This window comes from Sarcophilus harrisii, chromosome 4 (genome assembly GCF_902635505.1).
Source record: "Sarcophilus harrisii chromosome 4, mSarHar1.11, whole genome shotgun sequence".
Lineage (NCBI taxonomy): Eukaryota > Metazoa > Chordata > Mammalia > Dasyuromorphia > Dasyuridae > Sarcophilus > Sarcophilus harrisii.
The window spans coordinates 432,946,264-432,970,575 of record NC_045429.1 but is presented as its reverse complement, the minus strand read 5'-3'; the positions used below and the strand labels follow the sequence as shown (position 1 = coordinate 432,970,575).

Below are 24,312 nucleotides of genomic sequence, written 5' to 3'. Positions count from 1 at the left end.
AAGATATTTTTTGGACATGGCCAATATGGAAACTTTTTTTCTTAACTATATATATTTAAAAAAGGGGACTTGTTTTTCTTTCTATCTGAATTGGGGGAGGGATGTGGGAGGAAAAGAAGATAGTTTTTGGTGATTGAAAAAAATAAACTTTAAGAAAAAACAACAATGAAATAAAGTCAGATAATTGAACTGATGATGGTGGCACCTAATATAAAATAAACTATAATCAGTAGCAATTTTTCCATCATTAATTAATATAATTATAATACAAATTAATATTATAGCATTATAATTTTACAATATAATTACATAATAATATAACTAATAATATTATTGTCATAACAGAAAAAAAAGATTCTATAAAGAGTAGCAAAGGAGGAGAGAATAAGGATACATCAGTATATCTTTGACACTTTATAGGCAAAGGAATGCTCTGATTTTAGGAAAAATACCTGGAAAATAAAAGGCTTCTATAGCATAGTAGTAATATTAACAGCAAAAATTAACTTTTTGGTTACCATTGGGACAGGTTCACTGAAAGTGAGAGGATAATTGAAAAATTATCTGATTTCCCAAATTTTATTCATTTGGAGACCAAAAATGTAGGCAACTTTATATAAGCAGTAAGCATGTTATATGGCAGTAATAGCTTAACTAGAGCCTGACTTTGGCATGTAAGATGGTATATTATATTATTTTCAGAAAATCATATAATGTTAGAACGGGGACTTTGGAAATGGTCTAATCCAAACAGTTCATTCTATAGGCAGTGATGCTAAGGCACAGAACTTGAAGGATTTGCTTAAAATCATATTGCTGAAACATTAAAAAACTAGAAATAGAACCCACTTCTCCTGATTCCCAGTCTAGTGTTCTCTCTCTCTCTCTCTCTCTCTCTCTCTCTCTCTCTCTCTCTCTCTCTCTTCAATTTTTAGCAAGTTGGAACTTGAGGGGAAATGGATAGTTAGAAATGTGGCTGGAAGTTATTTCCTAAAGGAATTTCTGAACTACAAAGATTACCTCCAGAAAAAGAGTGAATGAAACATTTTAGTTTGGTCCTGTGGACTAATTTGACCTAGGCTGTTAAGTGTTAAACACTTTATTTATTTTAAAATGGAGAAAATTGTTCTTTAATGTGCTCTCTCCTCCTCCTCCTCCTCTTCCTCCTCCTCCTCTTCCTCCTCCTCCTCCTCCTTCTTCTTCTTCTCTCTCTCTCTCTCTCTTTTCATTTGCAGTGTCTATATGATGGAAAATAGAGCTCTACAATTGTATTTTTACTTGTGGATTTTTAAAAAATGTTCTTAAGGAACTTTCCTTAGGCATGTATAGGGTACACTAACTACCCTAAGCAGTAAACAAGCCTGCAGTTACTCTATCAAAAACATAATTTTATTAATTCTGGAGTTGCCTTCTAGAGTACCTCTTATACAGAGTTCTACAGAAAAGGTGGAATATTTCTCAAACTATTATTAAATCACACAAATAGTTTTCAGTCACAACACACCTAGGCAAGTCAAGAATGTTATAGCCCTTACTGTGGGCAATTCCAAACAAACTTTTTAAGAACAAAAATTCCATTTTGACATTAAATAATTTCATGAACCATCCAAGAGAAAAGCTGTACTACTTGAGAAAATGTAAGATGACAAAAGCTACTATGAATTCAGTAACACTTTTAAGTAAATTCCCATTTTATTCATTAAAAAACTACATTAGATGTATAGTTATACACATATTTTGAGACAATCTATAGAAGGGATCTGTTTATTAGTTATTCTATAGGAAGAATATTTTCATGCTGCATATTTTATGGAACCTAAAAATCAACAGGGCAATATTTGGTATGAATCTAAGTTTATGGATTCTTAAAACAACTCAGAGTTTTGTGGCCTCCTTACTGGGAATTATATAATTATTAAGTTGTCACAAGGGTCAGTGTTTAAAATAAAAGAAAAGCAATTTAGTGGGGAAAAAAAAAATGTACTGAGTGATTTTGCTTCACTAGGCCTCAATATTTTCATCTGTATGTTAAGGGTTGTAGTTTAGGTGATTTCTAAATTTTCTTTCCAACTTTAATAATTTTAGATGAAAAATGAAGAACAATAAATATGAAAAATAGATACATTTTCAAAAATGGAATTGAGTTGACAGCAAGTTTCCCCCAGGAACCAGCTCTAAATAATAAAATATTGAGCATAAGTGACTCTAAATGGGATTGACAAAATTACTATATATACACATATGTTCTTTTTTCATGAAATATGAGAGTTCTATAATATAGATATGTATGTATATATATTTATAGATATATATGTAGATGTTATATGTAGATATATCTGTCCACATATCTATATTTATCTATCTACCTATACAATCTATTGGAAAGGGCACTGAACTGGGATCAGAAATTTTGCCTGATATTAAATTACTATATTTTCTCATCTTCATTTTCATCATTTGCCCAATGCTGAGGATGGGGAAGAATGGGAAGGATTATATACTAGATGATTTTAAAGGTATTTTTCAGCCCTGACATTCCATTCACTATTGACTTAGCTTATAGGACATTAATTAAAACGTTAAAGTAATTTATACATTATGGGAAATGAAAGTTGCAGGTCTAGTGTTGCAAAAATTCTAAAATGAAGCATTTGTTTCAAGTTGTTTTTCTAATAATGGTACCAAGTTGGTAATTATGTCATCTGCAAAGTTTTCATTGAAGTCTAGTATTGTAGTTTTAAAATCAGAATCCTGGCTCCAGAACTAGAACATATGGTTTTGACAGTAATGTTATTGTTTATTTTGACATGATTCATTTATTTGCTGGAATTCTAGCAATTTTTTTTTCTTTTTTTAAGTAAATGTATTAAAATATGTTTTTGATAAGTGGTCAAGTTTACATGAGGAATACCTACATTTTTAAAACAAAATTCATAACCAACTAAAGGGGGAATAAGCAAGACCAGAATTTTCTATGTAGCTTTTATCCCTCTTCTTTACCAGAGTCCTATTTTTTGACGGTATGAAATTCTGTGTTGTGTATATATAAGGATAACAGTTTACTAAATCTCACTTTCCTCTAGTTCCAGAGCCTTGATTTTCCCCATCAATGCTATTTAAGATTAATTAAAAATCTGTCCAATAGGTATAGATTGCACTTAATATCAGAGAGTCCAGGTGTAAATCGCATCAAAATTCAAGTTTACATATTTCTAAACTAGCTCAGGTGCCTTTTGTCCTCAGGTAATTGGTGTCAAATAACTACATTTCCCAGGAGTCCTTAATTCCTCCAAGTATCATTACATTATTATTATATCTGGTTAACTCTAAAAACACATGTACTAAATTGTGTGAAATTACAAAAGTCTAGTAATATTGCATAGTCTATGATTTCTCTGCCTTTATTTTTCTTTTAGAAGAAAAAGGAATTTTTTCTAAGGACCTATAAATCTTTGGTTCTCTTACAAACAGGACTATTGAATCAATTCTATAATTTCCCACAGATTATGAAAATAACTCAAGTTTCATTTGGACCTTTCCCCCCATGCAGTGAAATTAGGTCCCAAAGATAATTTAGTGGATTATTTATCTTTTGGGACCTTATCTGAAATACAATTTTTAAATTTTCTAAAAGGAAGACTTTGTTTCTTTCAATTTAGCATTCTTTGTCTTATTTTTTTTTTAGTCAAAATTCTTGGTTTTAGGGTGAGGGACAAGTCACCGTAAAATAAAATTAAAATAGAAGAGTAACCGGACAATTTTTATGAAGAACAGTCTTTCACCCTACGGATTTTTCATTCCAAAATTGGATTACTTTTAAGAAGACACAATATAATTTGAGGCAGCAAATCAAATTAAATGTTTCTACATCTCTAAATCTTCTAAGCGAAATCAAGCTTTTCAAAAATATACAAACAGTTCATGTCATTTGAATGTATTATTTCATTCCTAATTTTTGGTACTTTAGAATTCCTCCTTTTGTGTGCTTTTCAATTCAATAGCATTAAAATGCAATAAAGATGCAAAGTACCTTGTATTTTTTTAAATCTTTTATCCCAAAACCCTCTAATATATACTCACAATTTGGATGATTCTATTCTAATTGGACTATTTCATTGAGTTCACAATTATTTAATACCCACTGCATACATACAACGGCCAGTGATACACAAAGGAAAAACTGGGTCCTCCTACCAGTTATGATTGGAAAATAGTTTAACAAGAGTGAAACAATTAGACAAGGCTTCTAAGGTAATAAACATGTAAGTAGCAAGGTGGCCACAACATACATATACATAGATTCTTGAGGAATTCAAAGTTAAAAAAAAAAAAAAAAACATCATTGGGGGTAGGCATTCCAAAGACTTGCTTGAGGAGGGAATGCTTAATGTTAGGTCATTCATTCTCAGTCGGCTTTGACAAAACCCTGGGAATGCGCTTATAAATCAGTACAGGTATATCTCATTTCATGCAATAGGTATGTTCCTAAGAAAATAACGCTGAACATCATTCACAAGGAGAACTTGCTTTTTGGAGGAAGTAATGATTTTGTAAGGACAGCCAAAAGTTCTTTTGTCAGGCTGTGAAAATCACCCACCTCTATAATTTACACCACCTCTGCAATCATTGGAACTATTACTAGGTTTGTCTCTTGGCCAGGACTTTCAAAACAATGGTTTAAGGGTCAAGTTTCTGATAGTGAAATGAATCAGGTAATTGGCTCTTACCTAAATTACTATTATGTAATAATTGAACTGGAAGGGCCCCTTTAAAATCGCCCTGACATCCCACCCTCAGCTTCTGGGCAGAACTGTATCTTAAAACATGCCAAAAAGATTGGTTGTCTACCTTTTCCTTTTGCTGGAAAAGTCAAAACTTCTCTCAACAGAGGGACCTATACTTAGATTAAAGAATCTCTAACTCAAATCCTAGTGACTCCAGTTAAAAGTGCATTCCTGTATGTCTACGAGTCAGGGGCAAGGGAAAAGTGAAGAAACAGAAAGCAGCCAGCGCGCTGAATCTGAAGACTCAGGCTTCATCTGTCGGTTCTGTTTGTGACCATTTCTGTGACCTTGGGAAAACACTTCTCCAATCAGGGCTTCCATTCCCTCATCTCGGTCACAAGAGGCTTGAACCAGTCTCTTCCTAGATCAAAATTTGGAGAGCGGATCATTCAAACAAGCAGAGAACTCAGCGTCGGAAGATCTGAATTCTGCAGCTGAGAAACGCTTGTGGAGCAAGTCATTTCCTTTCTCTGGGCCTTGGGGTTAAAAGGGTTAGGGGAGAATTAAGACGATCCTGACTCCTTTCAATTTAAAACATCGATCAGTCACCATTTATTTAGCACTTACTGTGTACTAAATGCTGTCACCATTTATTTAGCACTTACTGTGTACTAAATGCTGTGCTAAGAGCTGGGACTACCAAGAAAAGCAAAATTCCTGGAGACCTACAACACCTGACTTGCAATTTGAATATAGCAAGGGTGCTCCGGGGAATGGAGGGGAGGGGACTGCCTCGCTGGGAGCCTCCCCACTCCCTGAATAAAATTACGGGGCTCATTAGTTACCCCAGCGCACGTCGGGGAGCAGAAGGCATGTGGGGGCTGAGAGCAGAGAAAGGGACCCCCCTGATGACTCTGGCCTCTCAGATTGGCAGCTGGCAGCCCTCGAGTGCAAGGATTCCCCTTTCTCGGGTGGGGGGGACGGCCGGCAGGCTCCATAGACCCCTTCCCAAAGTGATGGTTAGAGGGGAAGCCGGAGGAGTGGAAGCTAACAGCATCGTGGAAAAAGCAAGTTCATGCACCCCAGACCACTGCCCCTTGCCTGGCCCAACTCCCATACTGGGCGACGGCGGCATCATCCGGACAAGGCTCTCACGCGGGCTGGGGCCAGAAACCAGGGCATCTAGCTCTCTCCCCCCCCTCCGCAACAACAAGGAGGGCCCAAGGGGGTCGTGGCGGAAGGGTCCAAGGACCTTGGCTGGGGCCACCGGGCCGGCCAGCCCGGTTCCTGCCCGCTCTCCTTCCTCGTCCCAGCCATCTCCCTGGACCCAGCTGCGCCCCTCCCCCTGCTGTCAAAGCTCGGGGCAGGGGGTGAGGACCCAAGGTGCGGGCACCTAAGTCCCGGCACTGGCCGCCCCGCCCCTCGGCAGTGCGCAGGCTCAGAGAAGACTCGGCCTAGGACCGGCTGGCGGGGGGAGGGAAGAGAGAAGGGGGGGGCCGGTCCGGAGCTAGCGACTCGCGGCTCGCGCTGGGGTCCCCTCCCACAATGCACCGCGGCCGGGAGGGAAGGCCGCTCTGACCCCTCATTTTCCCGCGAATTCAGTTCAAAGAGGCGGTCGGGCCCGCGAGCGGCCGCGCGCACCGGCCAACCAACCCCTCCCCTTCCTCTCCTGCTGCTGCTTCCCCCACCCCCGAGGGCCCCCGCGTCCGCGTGACAGGCGCCGAGGCCGCGGCGGGCCAACGGGCGCGGGCAGGCGGGCGGCGCGCGCGCCCGGCGGCCAATCGGCGCTGCGGGCGGAGGGGGGCGGTGCGAGGCCGGGCTCGGGCTCGGGTGCGCGGGCCTCCGGAGCGGAGTAGGGCTCGCCGGAGCGGGCGCTGATTTTTTTTTTCCTTCCCTCCCTCCCCCCCGCCGTCCTCCCTCCTTCCTTCCTTCCTTCCCTCCTGTCCTCTCCTTCCTCCTGTCCTCCCTTCCCTTCCCTCTCCTCCTCTCCTCCCCTCTCTCAATCCTTCCTGCCCCCGTGCGCGGGCGGCGGGCGGACAGTCGCTGGGGCCGGCGCTTCCCCGTCCCCGTCCCCGCGGCCCGCCCTCCCGGCGGGGAGCTGGCGGCGGGGGGCCCGCGGCGGCGGCGGCGGGAGCAGCGTCCTCGGCCATGGCGCCTCAGAAGCACGGCGGCGGTGGTGGTGGGGGAGGGGGCGGCTCGGGGCCCAGCGCGGGCTCGGCCGGCTCCGGCGGCGGCGGGGGCCACAGCCACGGCCACGGCTTCGGGGCTTCGGCGGCCGTGGCGGCCACGGCCTCAGGCGGCAAGGCCGGGGGCGGCGGCGGCTGCGGGGGCGGCTACTCGGCCTCCTCGGCCTCCTCCGCGGCCGTGGCGGCGGCTGCGGGAGCCGCCGTGCTCCCGGTGAAGAAGCCGAAAATGGAGCAGGTCCAGGCTGACCACGAGCTTTTCCTCCAGGCCTTCGAGAGTGAGTGCGCGGGGGTTGGGGGGCGGAGTAGGGACCCCTGAGAGTCAGGGCCTCCCTCCCCGGGACTTCTTTCGTGCCAAGGGACTTCAGTCCCTTGTACCCCTACATCAGGGACTGATTTCTCCCGAGTAAGGGATCCCCTATTCCGTGCCCTCAAACTCAGAGACTCCCTCCTCCGTGTAATGGATCACCTACACCCGCTGAGAAACCCCCTTGGAGCCCCTCCCGGAGGGATTCCCCTTCTGAGAGAAAGATCTCATCCCGTGCGTCTGCTCCCCTGCACTTAATGACTCCCTCCTTTCTCTGAAGGGGTTTCTTCCCTGTTCGTTAAGCTCCCACACCTTCCCGCTGCCCTAAACGGCTCCCTCCTTCCCCTCGTTAATGTACGCCCAGGGACCCCTTACCTCTAGAACAAGGGACTTTGTCTTTCTCCCGGCTAAGGCGCCCCCCCTCCCTGGTTCCCAAAGTAAGGAGAACTTGTGGGGATCCGGGGCTGGGTCAGGACGCACCCCCTCGTGCGCTGAATGAGAGGCAGGTCCTTCCCCCTGCACGAGGGAGCCGGGCCCCGCCGCGGGACAGCCCGCACCCAGCTTACAGCTTGACTGGAATTACTCATGTTCGAGAGTCCCAAACACATTTCAACTGCGGGTTCCAGGGCACAAAAAAAGACTAAAGTTTGAAAGAAAGAAACGAACACAAATTGTGGCAGGGTTGATGTTTTTGCTGCTTGGCTGGTGGTAGCAGTGCTGCTGCTGATCATCCCTGGCGTTTTCACACGTTAGTCCTCAATTCTTTTTAAAATACTTGTGATTTTTATAGATACACAACTCGGGCGTGTGAGTAAATTGCCTGCAATTTAGCTAACTCTGCCTTGTATTAATATAACAACCTCTTAAGATGTTTACTTGGCCCATTTTCAGCTTTTCATGTTTTTTTAGGGGTGCTTGCTTTCTCTAAGGAAATCCCTCTCCAATACTTAGACCAATAACATCAAAATTGTGAATAATCCGAATTGTTCTGTAATGGAGTTGTGTTCTAGTTTTTACTACACTCTTTGCATAGCCTGTAGTTTGAGATGGCTATAATTTAGAAAAATGTAGATAAGTTAGCATCTCTGCTATATTGGTCTTTTAAGTTTTATGCTGCATCTAAAGTTCAGGGTGTGAGCTGTTCTTGGAAAGAGAAAATTGCCTTATTGAATACTGGTTGGTTCTCCACTCTTACGTGGAAATTTGAATTGGGGCTTATTTAAAAAAATCAAAGTTTTTAGTCAAATGTTACCCTTGGTAAGAACAATGCTCACTTGTGTTTAATTTACTTTCAAAGCCAGGTGAGCCTTGATCATTGAAAATAATGAGCTCTTTTAAAGCAGTGATATTAAGCATGCTGGTAGTACAAACATAAATACCTGTTTGTACCTTTTCTAATTTATTCCTTCCACTTAATAGCTTAATCGGAAGTATTACTACTATAAAGAAAACGTTAAAAATATATATTTTTGCGGAGTGTCGCTGAAAAGCAAGTTGTCCCAGAGTTTACTGTTGAATTTTTAGATGTTGCTCTCTAATGGGTAATCCCATGTTAATTACAAGTAGGTCTGATTGCACAAAATAGAACTTCTTTGTGGGCAGCTAGGAGGTGAAATGGACTGCAGTTAGAAAGACCTAAGTTCAAATCCAGCTTCTGATACTTACTTACCAGCTGTGTGACCCTGAGCAAGATGCTTAAAGTTGTTTTCCTCCATTTCCTCATCTGTAAAAATGAGCTGCAGAAAGAATTGGCAAACTGGTCCAATATCTTTCTCAAGAAAACCCCAACCAGGGTCACAAAGTCAGACACAACTGAACATTTCTGTTGTAATCCATGTACAATTTATGTGAAATTTAATTATATTATGAATATAACTTTGTCCGATTTTGGAGAAAATCTAGGATGGATGGAGAACGGTTGCAATTTTTTCCCCTTGTCTAGCATTATGATATACATATCTAATATTGGGGGGTTATGTTAAGGGGCTTGTAGTAAAGTAAATGTCAGTTGTCCCAAAAAAAAGTCTTATGTATTTTTGTGATATAAAGAACTTTCAGAACAGTATATTAATATTAAAGATCTAAAAAAATAGAAATTATTAACATATCAACTGAGAATTGAAGTTTTTCTAGTTTTATAAGGGGTTTCCTTAAAAATAAGTATTTTAAATATTGAATAAATTTCATTGTCAGTATTTGTATAAGGCAGGATTTAAAGATTTATTTAGTAAACGTTGACTTAATAGACATAGTGCTAGAAACAGTCATGTTTAGATTGAGAGTCAGTTGGATCAAATGCTTATTTTACAGAAAGCACTCTTAACTGCTTTTAATCAATGTTATATATACTTAGCCAACAGGTCTTTGATGCTCATTGTAGAAAGATATTATTGGAGACAAGTCTGATTTTTGTTAACATTAAGATAAGATTTTAGATTTCGGTATATTGTAGAATTTCCATGATAAGTAATCATTTTTTAATCATGATAACAGTTTTGATAGTGGATTTTTTCTTCTGTTATGCAGAACCAACACAGATCTATAGATTTCTTCGTACTCGAAATCTCATAGCGGTAAGTGTTTGATAATACTAATCAATATCTTTACTTAGTACTTAATCTATATTTAATTTTAACAATTTTTTAAACTTTTTTATAGCCAATATTTTTGCACAGAACTCTTACTTACATGTCTCACCGAAACTCCAGAACAAACGTCAAAAGGTACATTTTATGAATCTTATTTAAAACTAAGCATTTGAACTTAAAAAACAATTTCATTGTGAAAACTGAAGTGGGGGGAGGGTGACTGGATAAATGTGTCATGAAATATTTTTAGGTGCTGTCATCTATTTTTGTAAAGTATTGTAGCAGATTAGCTTTCCCCCAGAGAAGCATGCTGGTAGGAAAATGAATAAAATTGGCTTTGTTTCATTCTGACCTGGCATAAATTCTTGCCTTGGGCAAGTAGTTATATCCATACTTTATAATTTCAGAATTTACTGTACACGGTAGAATGGTCTTGGGCATATGAACACAACAAAGTAATTATTAATTGCCCACTCCAATACTTGGCTTACTGAACAATGAAAGATTTAAGTCATCTCTTTTAGAGTATGAATGTCTGGGTAAAATATCTATCATTTCATGCCTCATATGCCAAGTAAATTTAGTGCCCCTTATCGTGGGTAAATATGCTTAAAAACATAAAATAAGCCAGGTTTTTGTACAATTGTAGTTAGGTTTCATTGTTTTCAGAATTATGGCATGTTGTCATTAAATAAGAACATGAACTAGAAAATAATCTTAAATATTCCGTTTTGGAATTAGATCTTGAAAATTTTTAATATTTTAAGTAAAAACAAAACTTAATTTTAGTTATTTAAATTAATGTTTTAGTGAAAAGTGTTTTAGAACTTTCAGTAGTTATGGGAGTTAGTTTTTTTTTTTTTTCTCACTGAGACCTAGTTGATGTTTGAGAGAGATTAGATTTTTTTGTACTCAATTATATTATTTGACAAGCCTATTTCAAGCAAAAACTCCAGTTAATTGTTGACTTTCCCAAGTTCTTCCTGAGAATACATAATAGAGATGTGTCTGATCTTGTTTTTTCTCTACTCAGAATCATTCAGTGACTACTGTTGCTTGTCAAGTGAAACACAAAATCCTTAGTCTGGCATTGAAATTAGACAGTATGGCACAACCTTATCTTTCCAGCTTTATTCTCATACATCTTTGCACAAATTTTGTACTTTAGCCAAACAAAATTACCTGCAGTTTTCTAATATGTGATCTGGTCTGTCCTGCCTTGGTTGTTTCCAGTGTCTTTACCCTCTCTTAACTTTGCCAGTTGATTTCCACCTGCTCTTGACAGCTTCCTAGAGATGTCATCTCTTTGGAAGCCTTTGGTATCCCTAGACAATAAATTCTTTATGCTTGAACCTTAAAGAGCAGTAAGACTATAAGTCTATCTATGAAAGTGACCTCAGGCTATCTGGTGCAAATGCCTTCCTCCCCCATTTTTATATTTAAGAAAATTAAGGCCCAGAAGATTCTATAAAGTTACTATTCAGTTTTTTATTAACTTTTAACTTTATTAAGCTCCGTGAGGCCAGGAAACATGTTTCATATAAATTTTGTATTTGCCTTGAAATACAAAGTAGATATTTAGAATATGTTTTTGAATTGAGTGATAAAGATTATTCTAGGTGCCAAAATAAGTGATTTAATCAATTCCTACCCAGTTTAGTCTGCCATAACTTAAATCATTATTAAAGCCTGTTTTGTTTTCATTAGCTTGTTTTGCATGTTTTCACTACCGACCACAAAAAGGGTGTCCAAAATATTCAGTATAAAACCCATAAAGGATAAGATTTATGTCTTTAAGAATTGATCTACCAAAAAAATCAAAAGTAAATTCCGAATTAATTCATCCCTTAATTGTAATAGATTTTTATCATGTTACTTATTCTCAAGAATACGATTGATTATGTTTTACCAATAGATGAAAATAGTTTGCAGTATTGGATAGCATAGTATAAAGTTTAGGGTTTTATTTTTTATAAACTTGTCCTTTGCTCTTTTATTATCTGAGAATTATTAATGTGAATTATTAGGGAGGGGGAGGAGATCAGATAGGTGGTACAGTAGATTGAGCACCTGCTCTGGAGTTAGAAGGACCTGAATTCAAATTTAGCCTCAGACAATTATTATTTGACCTTGGGCAAATTATTTACCTTTAGACTCCCTATCCAACTCCTTCCCCCCCCAAAAAAAAAAATTATTGAGGATGTTATCATACATAATAAAACGTAATAACTAAGATACTGAGACAAATTTCTCAATATATCCTGATTTATAGATTTCAGTGAGTGTATGAATGTTGTTCATTTCAGTAGGATAGGGTTTGTTTTGGGTTTTTTGAGCATGTATACGTTACTATTGTTCAGAATAGCATTTTTGTAGCTACTTTCTGAACCAGTGGTGATCGCATTATTGAAATAAGTATGTAGCTTTCTAAGGTGTAATTGAAGGATAACTTCAATTCTTCATTCAACGAGCATTTATTATTGGTTATTTTAATAGACTGTTATGTTTGAGGATAGTCATGGGGTAGTAAAGAGTTGGCCTTAGAGCTAGAAGACCTGTTTTAGAAGTACCACTTCAGACATAATGCAATAATTGTAACTCATGGCAGATGGTGTAGACTACTCCTGTTAAATTCAAATGGAAACAGTACTATATATTTACTTTTAAAAACTACAAATTAATGTTACGTTATATTGTATTTTTATTTATTTTGTTAAACATTTTCCATTTACAGGCCAGACTATTTTAGGCAATTCCCTGAGAATGTTAGTTGCAAAGATGACACCTACCTACAATGGTAGAGGAAATTGGCTCATCCTCCATTACAGTCTCAGTTTCTATCTCTTACCTGTTTGCAGTAAAATTATAAAAGCAGATGCTTTCTTTTTGTTTCTAAAGCACTATAACCAGTGGGTTTCTTTTCTAGGTTAGTTTTTAACATTAGCACACTATAAACAAAAGTATAACTAAAAATGAATTGACAAAATGCCTGCATGTTTTCTTTGTCCATCTGAGTTCTGCCCCCTCTGTACTATCTCCTTTTTAAATAGTTTTGGTGATTTCGACTTTGCTTTATTTGACTCCTTAAAAAAAATTTTTAAACAGAACTGCAATATTTGATAATATACTGTCACTTAGCTAACCATTCTTCAGTCATTTCACTAAGTTTATTCTGAATTGCTTATGGATTTTCTAAGAAGTTCCTGAAAGTTAGATTTTTTTAAAAAATAACTATTTCCTACTTTTTGAAGACATTTTAGAGACTAAAAATACCTAATGTAGATATGGAAGGGAAATTTGATTTTTCTTATGGCATTGTTTATACCAGTTTTCATTTGGCTTGCTGTGATTCATAGCATTGAAAGGAGGGGAATGGACTTATAGAGTTACTAATTTACCCCTTTATCACCAGACAGGATTTCATATTAACCATTTCAGAAAAGTGCTATCCACCCTAGTCTTTAAAGCTTCCACAGAAACTTGAAAACCTCCTTGGAAATAATTATTAATTACAGCAGATATTTAATAAGTTGTTACTATGCTGTTCAAGACACTAGATATAATACAAAGAAAAAAGTCTTGCTATTATGGAAATGTGTGTTGTAAGGCAAGTGATTGGTCACATAAATCATGACTAATGTATTAAAAATAACTATATTCTTCACTAAAAATATGTATGGGATGAAGCAACCTCCCCCCACAAAAAAAAAAAAAAAAATTGGTTCTGTTTCATTTAAACTACAACCTGTTTGTGCTAGGGCACATGAGGACCTTAGAGTTTGTTGCCACTGCTATTGTTTAAAGCTTTAATTGATATGCCAAGGGACCAATTGAAAGCATGTTTTTATTAAGTCATGTCAAGAAAAATGAATTCATAATAGGCCTCTTAGGTTGTGTAGGACCCTCTTTAAACATTGGAGTAGCTTTGCTGGATTCTGTGTAGCCATTGAGATGAATAAAAATTAAAAGGTTAAAGAGTATGAAAATGAAATCTTTTATTCCCACTATGAGCCTGCAAAAATCTTCCAATTTGTATATTACAATCTACAAAATGTAGACTTAATAGTTTCTTAATAGTTTAAGAAGGTATTGTCTGGTTTAGGCTATCCTAACACAACTTAAATATGATGAATCTTGTCAGCAAGATGTGTAGTCTTTTCATTTGTATATAAACATTTTACTAGGAAGGTTCCTAATCAAGAAATTGAAAATATTTTTGCTGTATTTTCCTTTTTTTTTTTTTTCCTTTTTATGGAATTGATGGTGGTTGTGTATAATATAATGTATTTGATAAAGCATTTGTATTAAAATTAGATTACTGCTAAGAGTAATAAGTTTTCTTTAGGTTACTAATGGCATATTATAGCCTTATGCCTTTGCAAGGAAAATTGTTCCACGTAGACTTACAGTCACTGCTGACTGTAAGAAACTAGAAGGAATGTACACTTAACATTTCTTTACTGATATTTTTTGAAACAGCAAGCATGACAATAAATGTTTGTATCACATAGACTATGAAAAGATGTATTAATCTCTTAAATGGTAGGAATTAGTTTCTTGAATATAATAATAATTAGTATTATTTCTGAAAAATGAAATTATATGAGCTTTAGATTTTTATTTTACATTTTGAAGTCTATTTGATATCGTAAGAATTTACATGAGATTTTTAAAAAACTTGTTAATGCTTTAATTGCTTTGAGGATTTTAAATTTAAATAACACAACCTTTTATACCTTTGTTTAAAAAGATTTTTTTTCTCCTTCTATGAAATTGATTTACAAGTCAATTTTAAATTCCTAAAATTTCTTTTGGTATGAACATTAAATTGACTTCAAAACAGTTTTACGACTGTTAACCCAATTTTTAATCTGACTTAAAATTTAGTTTCTACTGTTCCATGAGAAAAATTGAATATGTTGAATTTGTATCTTTGCCTAGGTACTTTGCTTTAACATGTGGAATAGATGTTTTGTTTTGCTTTTTACAAAATCTACATTAAATATCACTTTAGCAGAAATTGAAAGGTTTCATATAGTCCCCAGATATTAGTGATTATTTCCATATGCTTGTTTTACCATTATATACATTCTGTTGAAGAAAAGGCATACCAGTTGTTATGCTTGACCAGTCCTGTTTAATCTCATTAAAGTAATAGATGAGTCAAAATAAAAAAATTTCCATCTTGTTTTGTTGTAGGGCCATTAAAATATATTCACTTATTTTTCTTGAGAAGCATTAACTTAATTTCTGTTTCTTACAGGAAAACATTTAAAGTTGATGACATGCTATCAAAAGTAGAGAAAATGAAAGGAGATCAAGAATCTCATAGGTAAGGTAAATTATGAGCATATATGAGTGATAGAATATAAGGCAAAAGGTGATAACTGTGATAAGATTCCATTAAAGACCTTAATACAAGGATCCCTTCTGTAACACCCTGACCAGTGAGTATCCAGCCCCATTAGAAGTACTTTACTGTGGCCGGTACTCCAGAGCTCCTGGCTGCATGAGATGGTCCATTCCATTGTGGTTAGGGCTGCTTTATTTGTTCAGTGTTGAGCTTTTTTAATAAACTTTTTCCAATTTCCAATTATCAGTTCTTGTAGAGGAAAAAAAATAAAGATAGGTTTTCTTCAAGACAGTCCTTAAAGTATGTGAAGACTGACTGTCCAGGGTATTCCCCCAGTTCTCCTTTTTTAAACAAAACATTGCTTAGCTCTGTCTTTCCTGACTGTGTAAGCTCTCTGAGGGAAGGGGTTTTATTTTTTTATTTTTTTTTTTTTTTTTTAATTTCTGTACCCAGTACCTAGCACAGAACCTGGCTTACTGGTGCAGAATAAATGCTTGAAGATGGATTGTTTTCTGATTACTTGAATGATGACCATTATATCTCTGCCCCTTTGAAAATGAGGCTCAGAAATGAATGAGTAGATTGTCTGCCTTTGACAAAACACAAGGGCAAGTTAAAAAAAAAAAAAAATGAAGAAAACATGATTAAAAATAGAGAACTGAGAAAAAACCAGGAACTTGTGCTATATTCCTTTGAGTACTTGTATACCAAATAGGGCAAAACTATGAAGAGATGCAAATTTTGAAGGAAATAATTGGTCGCATAATTAAAGTTGGGAAAGGGATCTTAGAAATCTAGACCAGATCCTTTCTTTTTTTCAGATGAGGAAGCTGAAGCCCACAAAAGTTAGAGGACTTGCTTAAGGTGGTGTAGGTAATACCAGGTGGCAGAGCCAGGAATTGATCCTAAGCCACTGGTAAAGCCAGGCCTCCCTGATTTCAGGCCTTGAGTATAACATTGCTTTTTTAGTGCTCTTGTTGTATAAGGAAACTAATGAATGAGAATACACAACCAGTTTTCCCATTTTAAAAAATATACTTTCTAAAATATACAGTATTTGATATAATTTTTAGTGATTTGCTGTGAGAACAGTTTAGTTTGTTCAAACTTTAAAATTTGTCTTTAGAATGAAATAGTTTTGTAACTATTGAATTTTTTTTTAAAGCAAAAATTGATTTTTAACCTAATCTTATAAAAAATCTTATTTTAAAAAATTGCAGTTTGGGATGTTTACAAATAGAGCCAGTCACTAATTTATGAGCAGGTTCGGTTCAAGAAGTTTTTTCTAAGTTAGGAATCATTTTCCTATAGAAACAATGTTATCAATGGTTGGTATTGTCCTAAGGTAGCCCATAAAAGTTCTTACTATAGCATTAGTAATACAGACCCCAATTGCCATTGATAACATTGTTTCTGTGTGAATGCTCGCTCATTCAGAGTTTTAGCATCATCTACCAAGATTATATCTCTTGATAACTATTCAGGCAACAGGAATGGATCCTCAATTGAAATTGTCATTCATATGTTAGGGAAGTTTATAAGATAAGATATTCTTAAATTGTCTCATTTATAATAGAATTGTATATGACACTAAAATTATGGCTTGTCATTGCTTAAATTTTTAAAATTCTTTAAATTTTTTTAGTAACCAATTCCATCAAAAGCCATTATCAGATTGCTCTTAAAATCTAAATTATACCCATTAATCAGAATTTTACAACGAACTTAAATTTAAATGCATCGATTTTTAATACCTTTTCACAGTTGTCACACTTTGGATGTGTGGATGCCTATGTTTACCTAATCTAAAATAATGTACTAAGTACTTGATTACATGAGATATTTGAAATACTACAGTGGAATATATAGTATTTGCCTGATATATAGTGTGCATTTATATCAAGAAACCAGATCTTTAATATTTTAAGTAACAAAAAAATTGGTTTGATAGGTAGAGTATCTGAGAGGCTTGAAATTCAGGTGCTCTTTTCTATTGAAGATTGCAGTGGGGTTTTTTTTTTTGTTTTGTTTTTGTTTTTTTGCACTGAGACAATCGGGGTTAAGTGACTTGCCCAGGGTTACACAGCTAGGGAGCGTTAAATATCTGAGGTCAGATTTGAACTCGAGGTCCTCCTGACTTCAGGGCTGATGCTGTATCCATTCTACCAGCTAGCTGCCCTCAAAAGAATATATTTTTTAAAACTAAGTTGTAGGATAGGAAGAGGCACTGGACCTGTGGTTTTATACTGATACAGGGAATTTCTGCATAAGGAAACTCCATCTAGTACTGCAGGTCATCAGCCCTTCTCTCCCCCAACTCCTATAGTTAATAGAGTTATAGGAGTAAGAAAAGGGCCTTGAACCTTGAGAGGACAAGTGATTTGTCTGAGTCACACAACCAGACATACAGGTCACATCTGGAAGTGCCCAGCACTTTGTCTACTATGCCGTATTTCCTCTTATACTTTAGTTAAAATTACAAGTTCAAAATATAAACTTCACACAAGAGAGGAAGGGTGGGGGGAAAGTTAGGAACTGACATCTTATGCAGCAGTTTAATTCAGAAACACATAAGTGCCTTCAAAATCCAAAATATAAGGTTAAGTTCGAGGGGAACTATAAAGTTAAGGCTTTTTCCCTATTAACAGCTGCAGTAATAGAGGACTAAAGCATACATATTAATAATTTTACTTAACCAGCCCTCTGATTTTATTATATGAAGAAACTTTATAATAAACGTTGGCATCTGGTGGTTGTGAATTAACCCCAGAGGACATAACTGCTGCTTCCATGTTGGGGCTTAAAGCCAGGTCTTGGCCAACTTAACTGTTAACTCTTCTCTAGTCCTTGCTATTTTAAAAAAAATAACTGCAGTACAAAATACTTGAGCTTGCTATATGTACATTCAATTGTGTTAGCAAATGTCTGATTTTTTTTCCCAATGAACAACAAAAATCACTTTTCTTTCCCTGCCTCTTCCTCCATTGGAAAAGAAAAACAAAATTCTTGTAACAAATAATAATCCAAACAAATTTCTACATTGAACATGTCCTAAAGACAAGAACTCATTCTGTCCCCGAGTGGCTCACATCTCTGGCAGGAGGTGGGTAGTTTGCATTATCAGTGCTCTGAAATTGGAGTTGGATCATGCAGCACCTGTTTAGGAAGTGTCAGTTTCATGCCGAGGAAGTACCATATAAAAGCTAGCTCTGTAGAAAACCTTACTGCAGCTCTGCCTATGAAGAACTTAACCTCTAGTTAGGTGTCATCATAATGAATTAAGTATTTGAGTGCCTGCTACTGTATGACACTAGGCATTGCACAATGTAGTCCAGGCCAACAATCTAACTGAAGGGGGAAAAAAATCTATATATTAAAAAATGGATTAAAAACCAAACCTTTTAAACCCTGGCCCTTATCGACCCTTCCAGTATTCTTGCACTGTAATTATGTATACATTCTGATGTCCAGTCACAATGCCTTCCTGACTTTTTATACTGACTGTCCTCATTTGCCTAGAATACTTTGCCTCCTGGCATCCTCCTAGACTGCACAAATCCCACCTTTTATAAGACCACCCCCTCAAGGATGTGCTTCTGCCATCTCCCAGCATCTTCCGTCTAAGATTGCATTGGATTTACACTGCACAGATCTTGTGTGGTTAGAATTGTTTGTATGTTGTCTTCCCCATTGGAATGTATGTTTGAGAGCAGAGGCTGAGTTTTTGCCTGTCCTACATACATATAGCCAGCATAGTAAGTGCTTAATAAAGGCCTATTGACTGATTACTGACTACTAAATTTAGTGGCATATAAAAAATAGAAGACTTGAGAGTTCATTGAAAAGAGTAATCAGAGATGGGATATTGGAATTGCCAAGTTTTGAACCAAGTGTAAAATCACGAAGTATAGAGGAGCCTCAGAAAAAGGGAGAGTGTTTTCTGGGAGGCCTTAGAAGAAGTGTGCAAGACTTGAGGTATGGACAGTAAATGTTGGTAGATTGTGTTTCAGAGGTCTGGAGTGGCAGCCACTGGGAGGATTTTGTCACCTAGGAAGATAAATGTATTACCGGTGTTGATAGGGCAAATTTAATGGTGACAGGCTCTTTTCCCTTCTGGTTTTGTGCTACAAAAAAAAAAATAATAATGATGATAATTTTTCCTTTGGCTGTCTAGGAATTGAAATATTACCCTTAAGTTATTTATTTATCTTCGTGGACATTTCAGTAATTCTAAGTCATGTAGAATTTGCTCAAAGCTTTTCTTGCCCTCATGTTTACATTGGAATTTAATTCTATTCATAAAAACCAAGATTTGCTGACTTTTCTTTATCCTCCTTCTATAGCCTAACTCTAGAGCCTTTCACAAATATAAGTATGCAATAACATTTTTATTGAATGAATTATTTGATTTTTCTTTAAAGATCAAATAACTGACCAACAATTGTAAAAATAGATTTTGAGTTTTCTAGCACTAATTAGGAGAGCTGAACCACAGAATTCATTAGCCAGATGGCTGGCATTATGTAATGGGTTGAGGTTTTTTATATATTTGATTTGTGTGATCAGGTAAACTGTTTGGTCCCTTTAGCTAATAATTATCTGTAGTTCAGAGGGCCTTAATGTTTAAAAATCAGAGTCCCTTCAAGGTATATTTGTGTTTATTACAGAAAAGTCAAATGATTTTTATATTAAACACTAGGTATAGTGATTTGGACAATGACCTTGTGCTTAGGAATTAGGAAAAGGTGCTTTCTGAAACTTTGGTGTAATTAAACAAAAATTGTGAAACTTATTTTAAATATAGATTGTGCAAGAATACTTACACTCATTTTGGCATAATTAGATATGATTTAGATTAAATCAACCTATCAAAATTAGCAGTATGAAATGCAACATTTTCACATTTATTTAAAATTGCCCCATTTTCAAGAAGGAATGAAATGACAACTTATATAATTTCTGAGCTTTGCTTTCCTTGTCTGCAAAATGACAGGGTTGGAAATGGTCCCTTAGAACTTAAAATATAACTTTATGTTTCTGTTGGCAATTTAAAGTTTAATGACCACATGTGTGTGTTCTATTAAAACATTAGCTAGGGGTCTCATTGTTGCTCAGCAGTTCTTCTATTGATCACCATTATATTCCTTGTTATACTTGCAAAAGCAGGTATTTCAAACCTTTGCTCCCTTTATGATTAGCCTTCTTTCCCCATTCAGCTTTGTATAGATAACCCCACCTATTTCACTTGCCAAGGAGATAGAAATCATCTAGTATGAACTCGCTTTCTCATCTACCTACCTTTACTTCAGAAAAGACCTACCTTCTACACCCAACTTCTCAGTCCTTCCCTCATCTCAGAGGAAAGTAGGTCTCTGTAAAGCCAAACTTTCCACCTGTGCTCCATCCCTTAATCTCCAGAGTCATCATTCCTATTCCACTGATGCTTTCTCTTTGTACAAAATGAATAGCTGAACCCCTCTCCTGGAAAACATTTGAAACTTTATCTCTTCTTTCTTTCATGACCAACTTCTTGAACTAAGAGCCTTTTACCTCCATTTTCTCAACATCCACCCTCTCCTTAATCATTTGCAACATGGCTCCTGAAACTGAATGCTTAGTGTGACCACCACCTAATCAGCAGATTCTGTGGTCTTATTCTCAATTCAGCAAGAGGTTATAGGGAATGTCTTATGTGGTTGATAATTTTGCTCAGTTTTTCATTTTCTTATCCGTTTCATCTCTGTAATTTTCTTTCCACTTAAGCCTTTAAAACAATCATCTAAATGCTTTCTTCTTTTCGTTGTTCCTTAAATTAGAATTGATGTATACATTTAAACCAAATAAAATTATTCCCACTAAGTTGATGTCTGAAGCAGTGTTTGAACGTGTGCATAGCAAACATAATTTAAAGAGGAACATAATTAAATGTTTTGCAAAAAATTGTTAAAATTCTATATCTATAGAATGCACAAAGTAGTTTGGATAGATTCATTTTTTTTCTAACAGCATTCCTTTGAAAACAGACAATCCCCATTTTACCAGTAGGGAAACTGAAACACAGAAAACTCTCTTTGGATCATCTGTTTTCCTTTTCTAACATCTTGTAGTAAGGGAGAATTATTATTCACCTGAAAACATTCATCTTCTCTTTTTTCTCTTACAAAGCTAGACTAAATAGGATTTTAGACATAGAAAGCAGAAGTAAAAATATTTAAAAATTAAGAATAAGGGGGTAGAAACTGTACTTTGGCCAGGAAAAACAAAACTATTATCTTTTTTATTTTTGCACGTCAGATTCCCAAAAGTACTTTACGTCAATTTAAATAACCAGTCTTGTCATCATGAACTTTGAGCACACATCCTAATTTTTCCTTTTCTTTGTTTAGCTTGTCAGCTCATCTACAGCTTACATTTACTGGTTTCTTCCACAAAAATGGTATGTACCTTTTAAAAGTTTAATAATGTTGGCATTCTTACAGAAAATGCTTTTTGTACATGTGTAAAATGCCCCTCCTTAAATAGTAATTCTAAAATTACTTAAGATGATTATTCAGTGATTGTTAGTGGGGTTTTTTTTTTTTGTTTGTTTGTTTTTTGGTTTTTTTTTTTTTTTTTTTTTTTTTTTTTTTTTTTTTTTTTTTTTTTTTTTTTTTTTTTTGGTTTTTTTTTTTTTTAATCTTTGATTTCTCCAGATATTAACCAGTTACTTATTTGTTTTTGCTTCATGTGATCCTCTGGGAGATTCAGGTTAAAGTACCTATCTCTGAACCTAGAGTCTCAGATATTATGGACTTCAGCCTTACTTTCTGATTGCCTTTTTGTTACCTGTTTAAATTTTCGGATGCATTTTGGTATTGGCATTGAGGCTAGACATCAATCCTAATAATGCAGTCCAGTCTTGATACTGAATCCATTTGCTTCATCTGTCTTACGATCATCTCAAAATCAGTTGTATTATCTTTGAATTGGCCAAAATTTAGCTCTCATCTTTAATCCATATTATCATTTCTGCTGTTCCCAAATATTAGAGAAACTTTATAAATATGCAGCATAAAACTGCATCTCTATAACCATCATTCTGGTGATCATATTCCAAGAGAGAACAATGTCAAACCTATAGAATCTTGGGGTGAAAACAGACCTGGGTATCCTCGTGTGTATTGGTATTTATCAGTGAACATAAGATATGTTGGGTAGTGCAAAAGTGTGAAAAGTTATACTTCATACATAATCTAGAAGTCTTATGGGCATCCTCAAGTTGGTTATCATTCATCATCATAAAAATCCATAATTCTACAGTGCCTGATTGTCTTTGGTACAAAAGAGAAATGCTGCATAATCACTTTAATAACTTAGTTCTGGCCTGTAGACCACAGGCATATTCAAGAGAATTCATATTCATTTCAACAGAATTAAATTCTACATCCATATTTTAGGGTTTGATAAGATATTAGAATAGCTGTTAATCAAATGAATATTTTGGCTCTTTCTGATTTCTATAGTTACTACCCTCCCTTCTTCAGATAAGTATATATTTATTTTGTATATGCCTTATATTTATTTACTTTTGCATCTGTAAGCTCCTTGAGATGGCAATATGAGGTATTTGTACACCTAGTACCTGGCGATATTAGACACTTGATTTGTTAATAAGTATTTATTGAGTGTTTTAAAAGCTAATTATCAATTTAATCAACATCATGGATGCTCCTATCTAAATCTTTCAAAAATAAGGGATCGCTTCAACTATTTTTAGTGTACCTGTAACTGAGAAGGTTATTGGGCTACTCAGGTATCCATATAGAAATGAACTAAAAGCTACTGTTTTGAGTTTTTTGGTTTTTTTTTAATATATTTATACTGTTTATTCAGTTTGTTCTATTGGGTTACTCTGATATTTTTGAAATATTTGAGGCCTTTATGTTTCTTCACACTTCTTTAAATAAAAATTATGCCAGAATTTTTCCAAATTCGGGGGGGGGGGGGTCATAATTTAAAAGTTATTTATCTTTGTTAATTTGAAATTTTTGATGGTGTCCAAAGCTTTTAAAGCAAATTAATGGCTTTACAATAAAATAAAAAAAAAATTGTTAGCTTCCTTTCCCAAGAAATAACTTCTTAAAAATAGTTTTGAAATCAATGTCAGTTGGGGAAAATTGGATATTCCCTGAGTTTGTTTATTTTTGTAGGGTTTTTTTTGTTTGTTTGTTTGTTTTACTATACTAGAAAGAAAGATTAGAGGGAAAGAAGGTTACCACTAAGATGTAACTTTCCCTTGTCTGGTTTTATTTACTACCTTTTTTTTTTTTTTTAAATGGACATTGCTTGACAGGTATTTCTTGAAGTTAGGACTCTAGGATGTTATTATAATTGAGTAGCAGTCTTAAAACAGCCTGGGTTTTTATTCGCTTTATTTTTTCTAGTAGCATATTTTTATCCTCCCTTAGTTCTTAGAAATTTGATACAATGAGGCCAAGATAGTGATGTACACATACAATATTCAATAAAAAAACATTTATTCAGCATCTAATATAGAGCCAAGCTCCTGGTGTACAAATAAAAAGATAGAACTCAGAAAGAAAAGTTCTTGATCCCAGTAAACTTACATTCTATGAAGGGGAGAGATGAGGGATCAGAGGTAAAGAGGGGGCAGGAAATGCCTCATGTAGAAGATGGTTCTGGAACTAAGCATTGAAGGATCTCTGAGAAGTAGAAGTGAGAAGTGGAAATACATTCTAAATCTGTACTTAGATTAGCCTTTGCAGTGAAAATTGAAAAAACCTGTCTTGGGGAAGGAAAAGTAAGGCTATATTATATAAGAATGAGTTATGGAATTCAAACTGATGAAGTATATGACTTTTTAATGGATATATTAAACATTAATTATTAGTAGTAAATGGAAAAAAATGATGGTCTAAAAGCAATTTCAGAATAAGGAACCATATTTCCAGACTATTTATATTCATTTACTTTAGTAACTTTTTTATGAAAATTAATGAATCATCAATTCTGAAGATGGAGCAGTTGGAAGACTGAAAGGGAAAAAATACATATTACACCTGACAGCTGTACAGTGATGACTTAAAGCTCTTTTAGCAGGAGAAAAGAGGAAGGAGTCAAATTCTCCTTCAAAAAATATAATGAACTCTAATAAGCA

General features: G+C 36.1%; 1 protein-coding gene across 1 annotated transcript in view; it reads left to right on the top strand.

Annotated features, from left to right (window-relative positions):
* Positions 1-6,692: 6,692 nt before the first annotated feature.
* Positions 6,693-24,312, top strand: part of SUZ12 (SUZ12 polycomb repressive complex 2 subunit) — a 37,041-nt gene continuing 19,421 nt past the window's right edge. Inside the window, exons 1-5 of the mRNA XM_023503615.2 lie at positions 6,693-7,185; positions 9,741-9,787; positions 9,873-9,937; positions 15,066-15,134; positions 21,542-21,591. Coding sequence (XP_023359383.2) covers positions 6,873-7,185; positions 9,741-9,787; positions 9,873-9,937; positions 15,066-15,134; positions 21,542-21,591 — 544 coding nt within the window. The 5' untranslated portion in view covers positions 6,693-6,872. The remainder of the gene's footprint in view (positions 7,186-9,740; positions 9,788-9,872; positions 9,938-15,065; positions 15,135-21,541; positions 21,592-24,312) is intronic.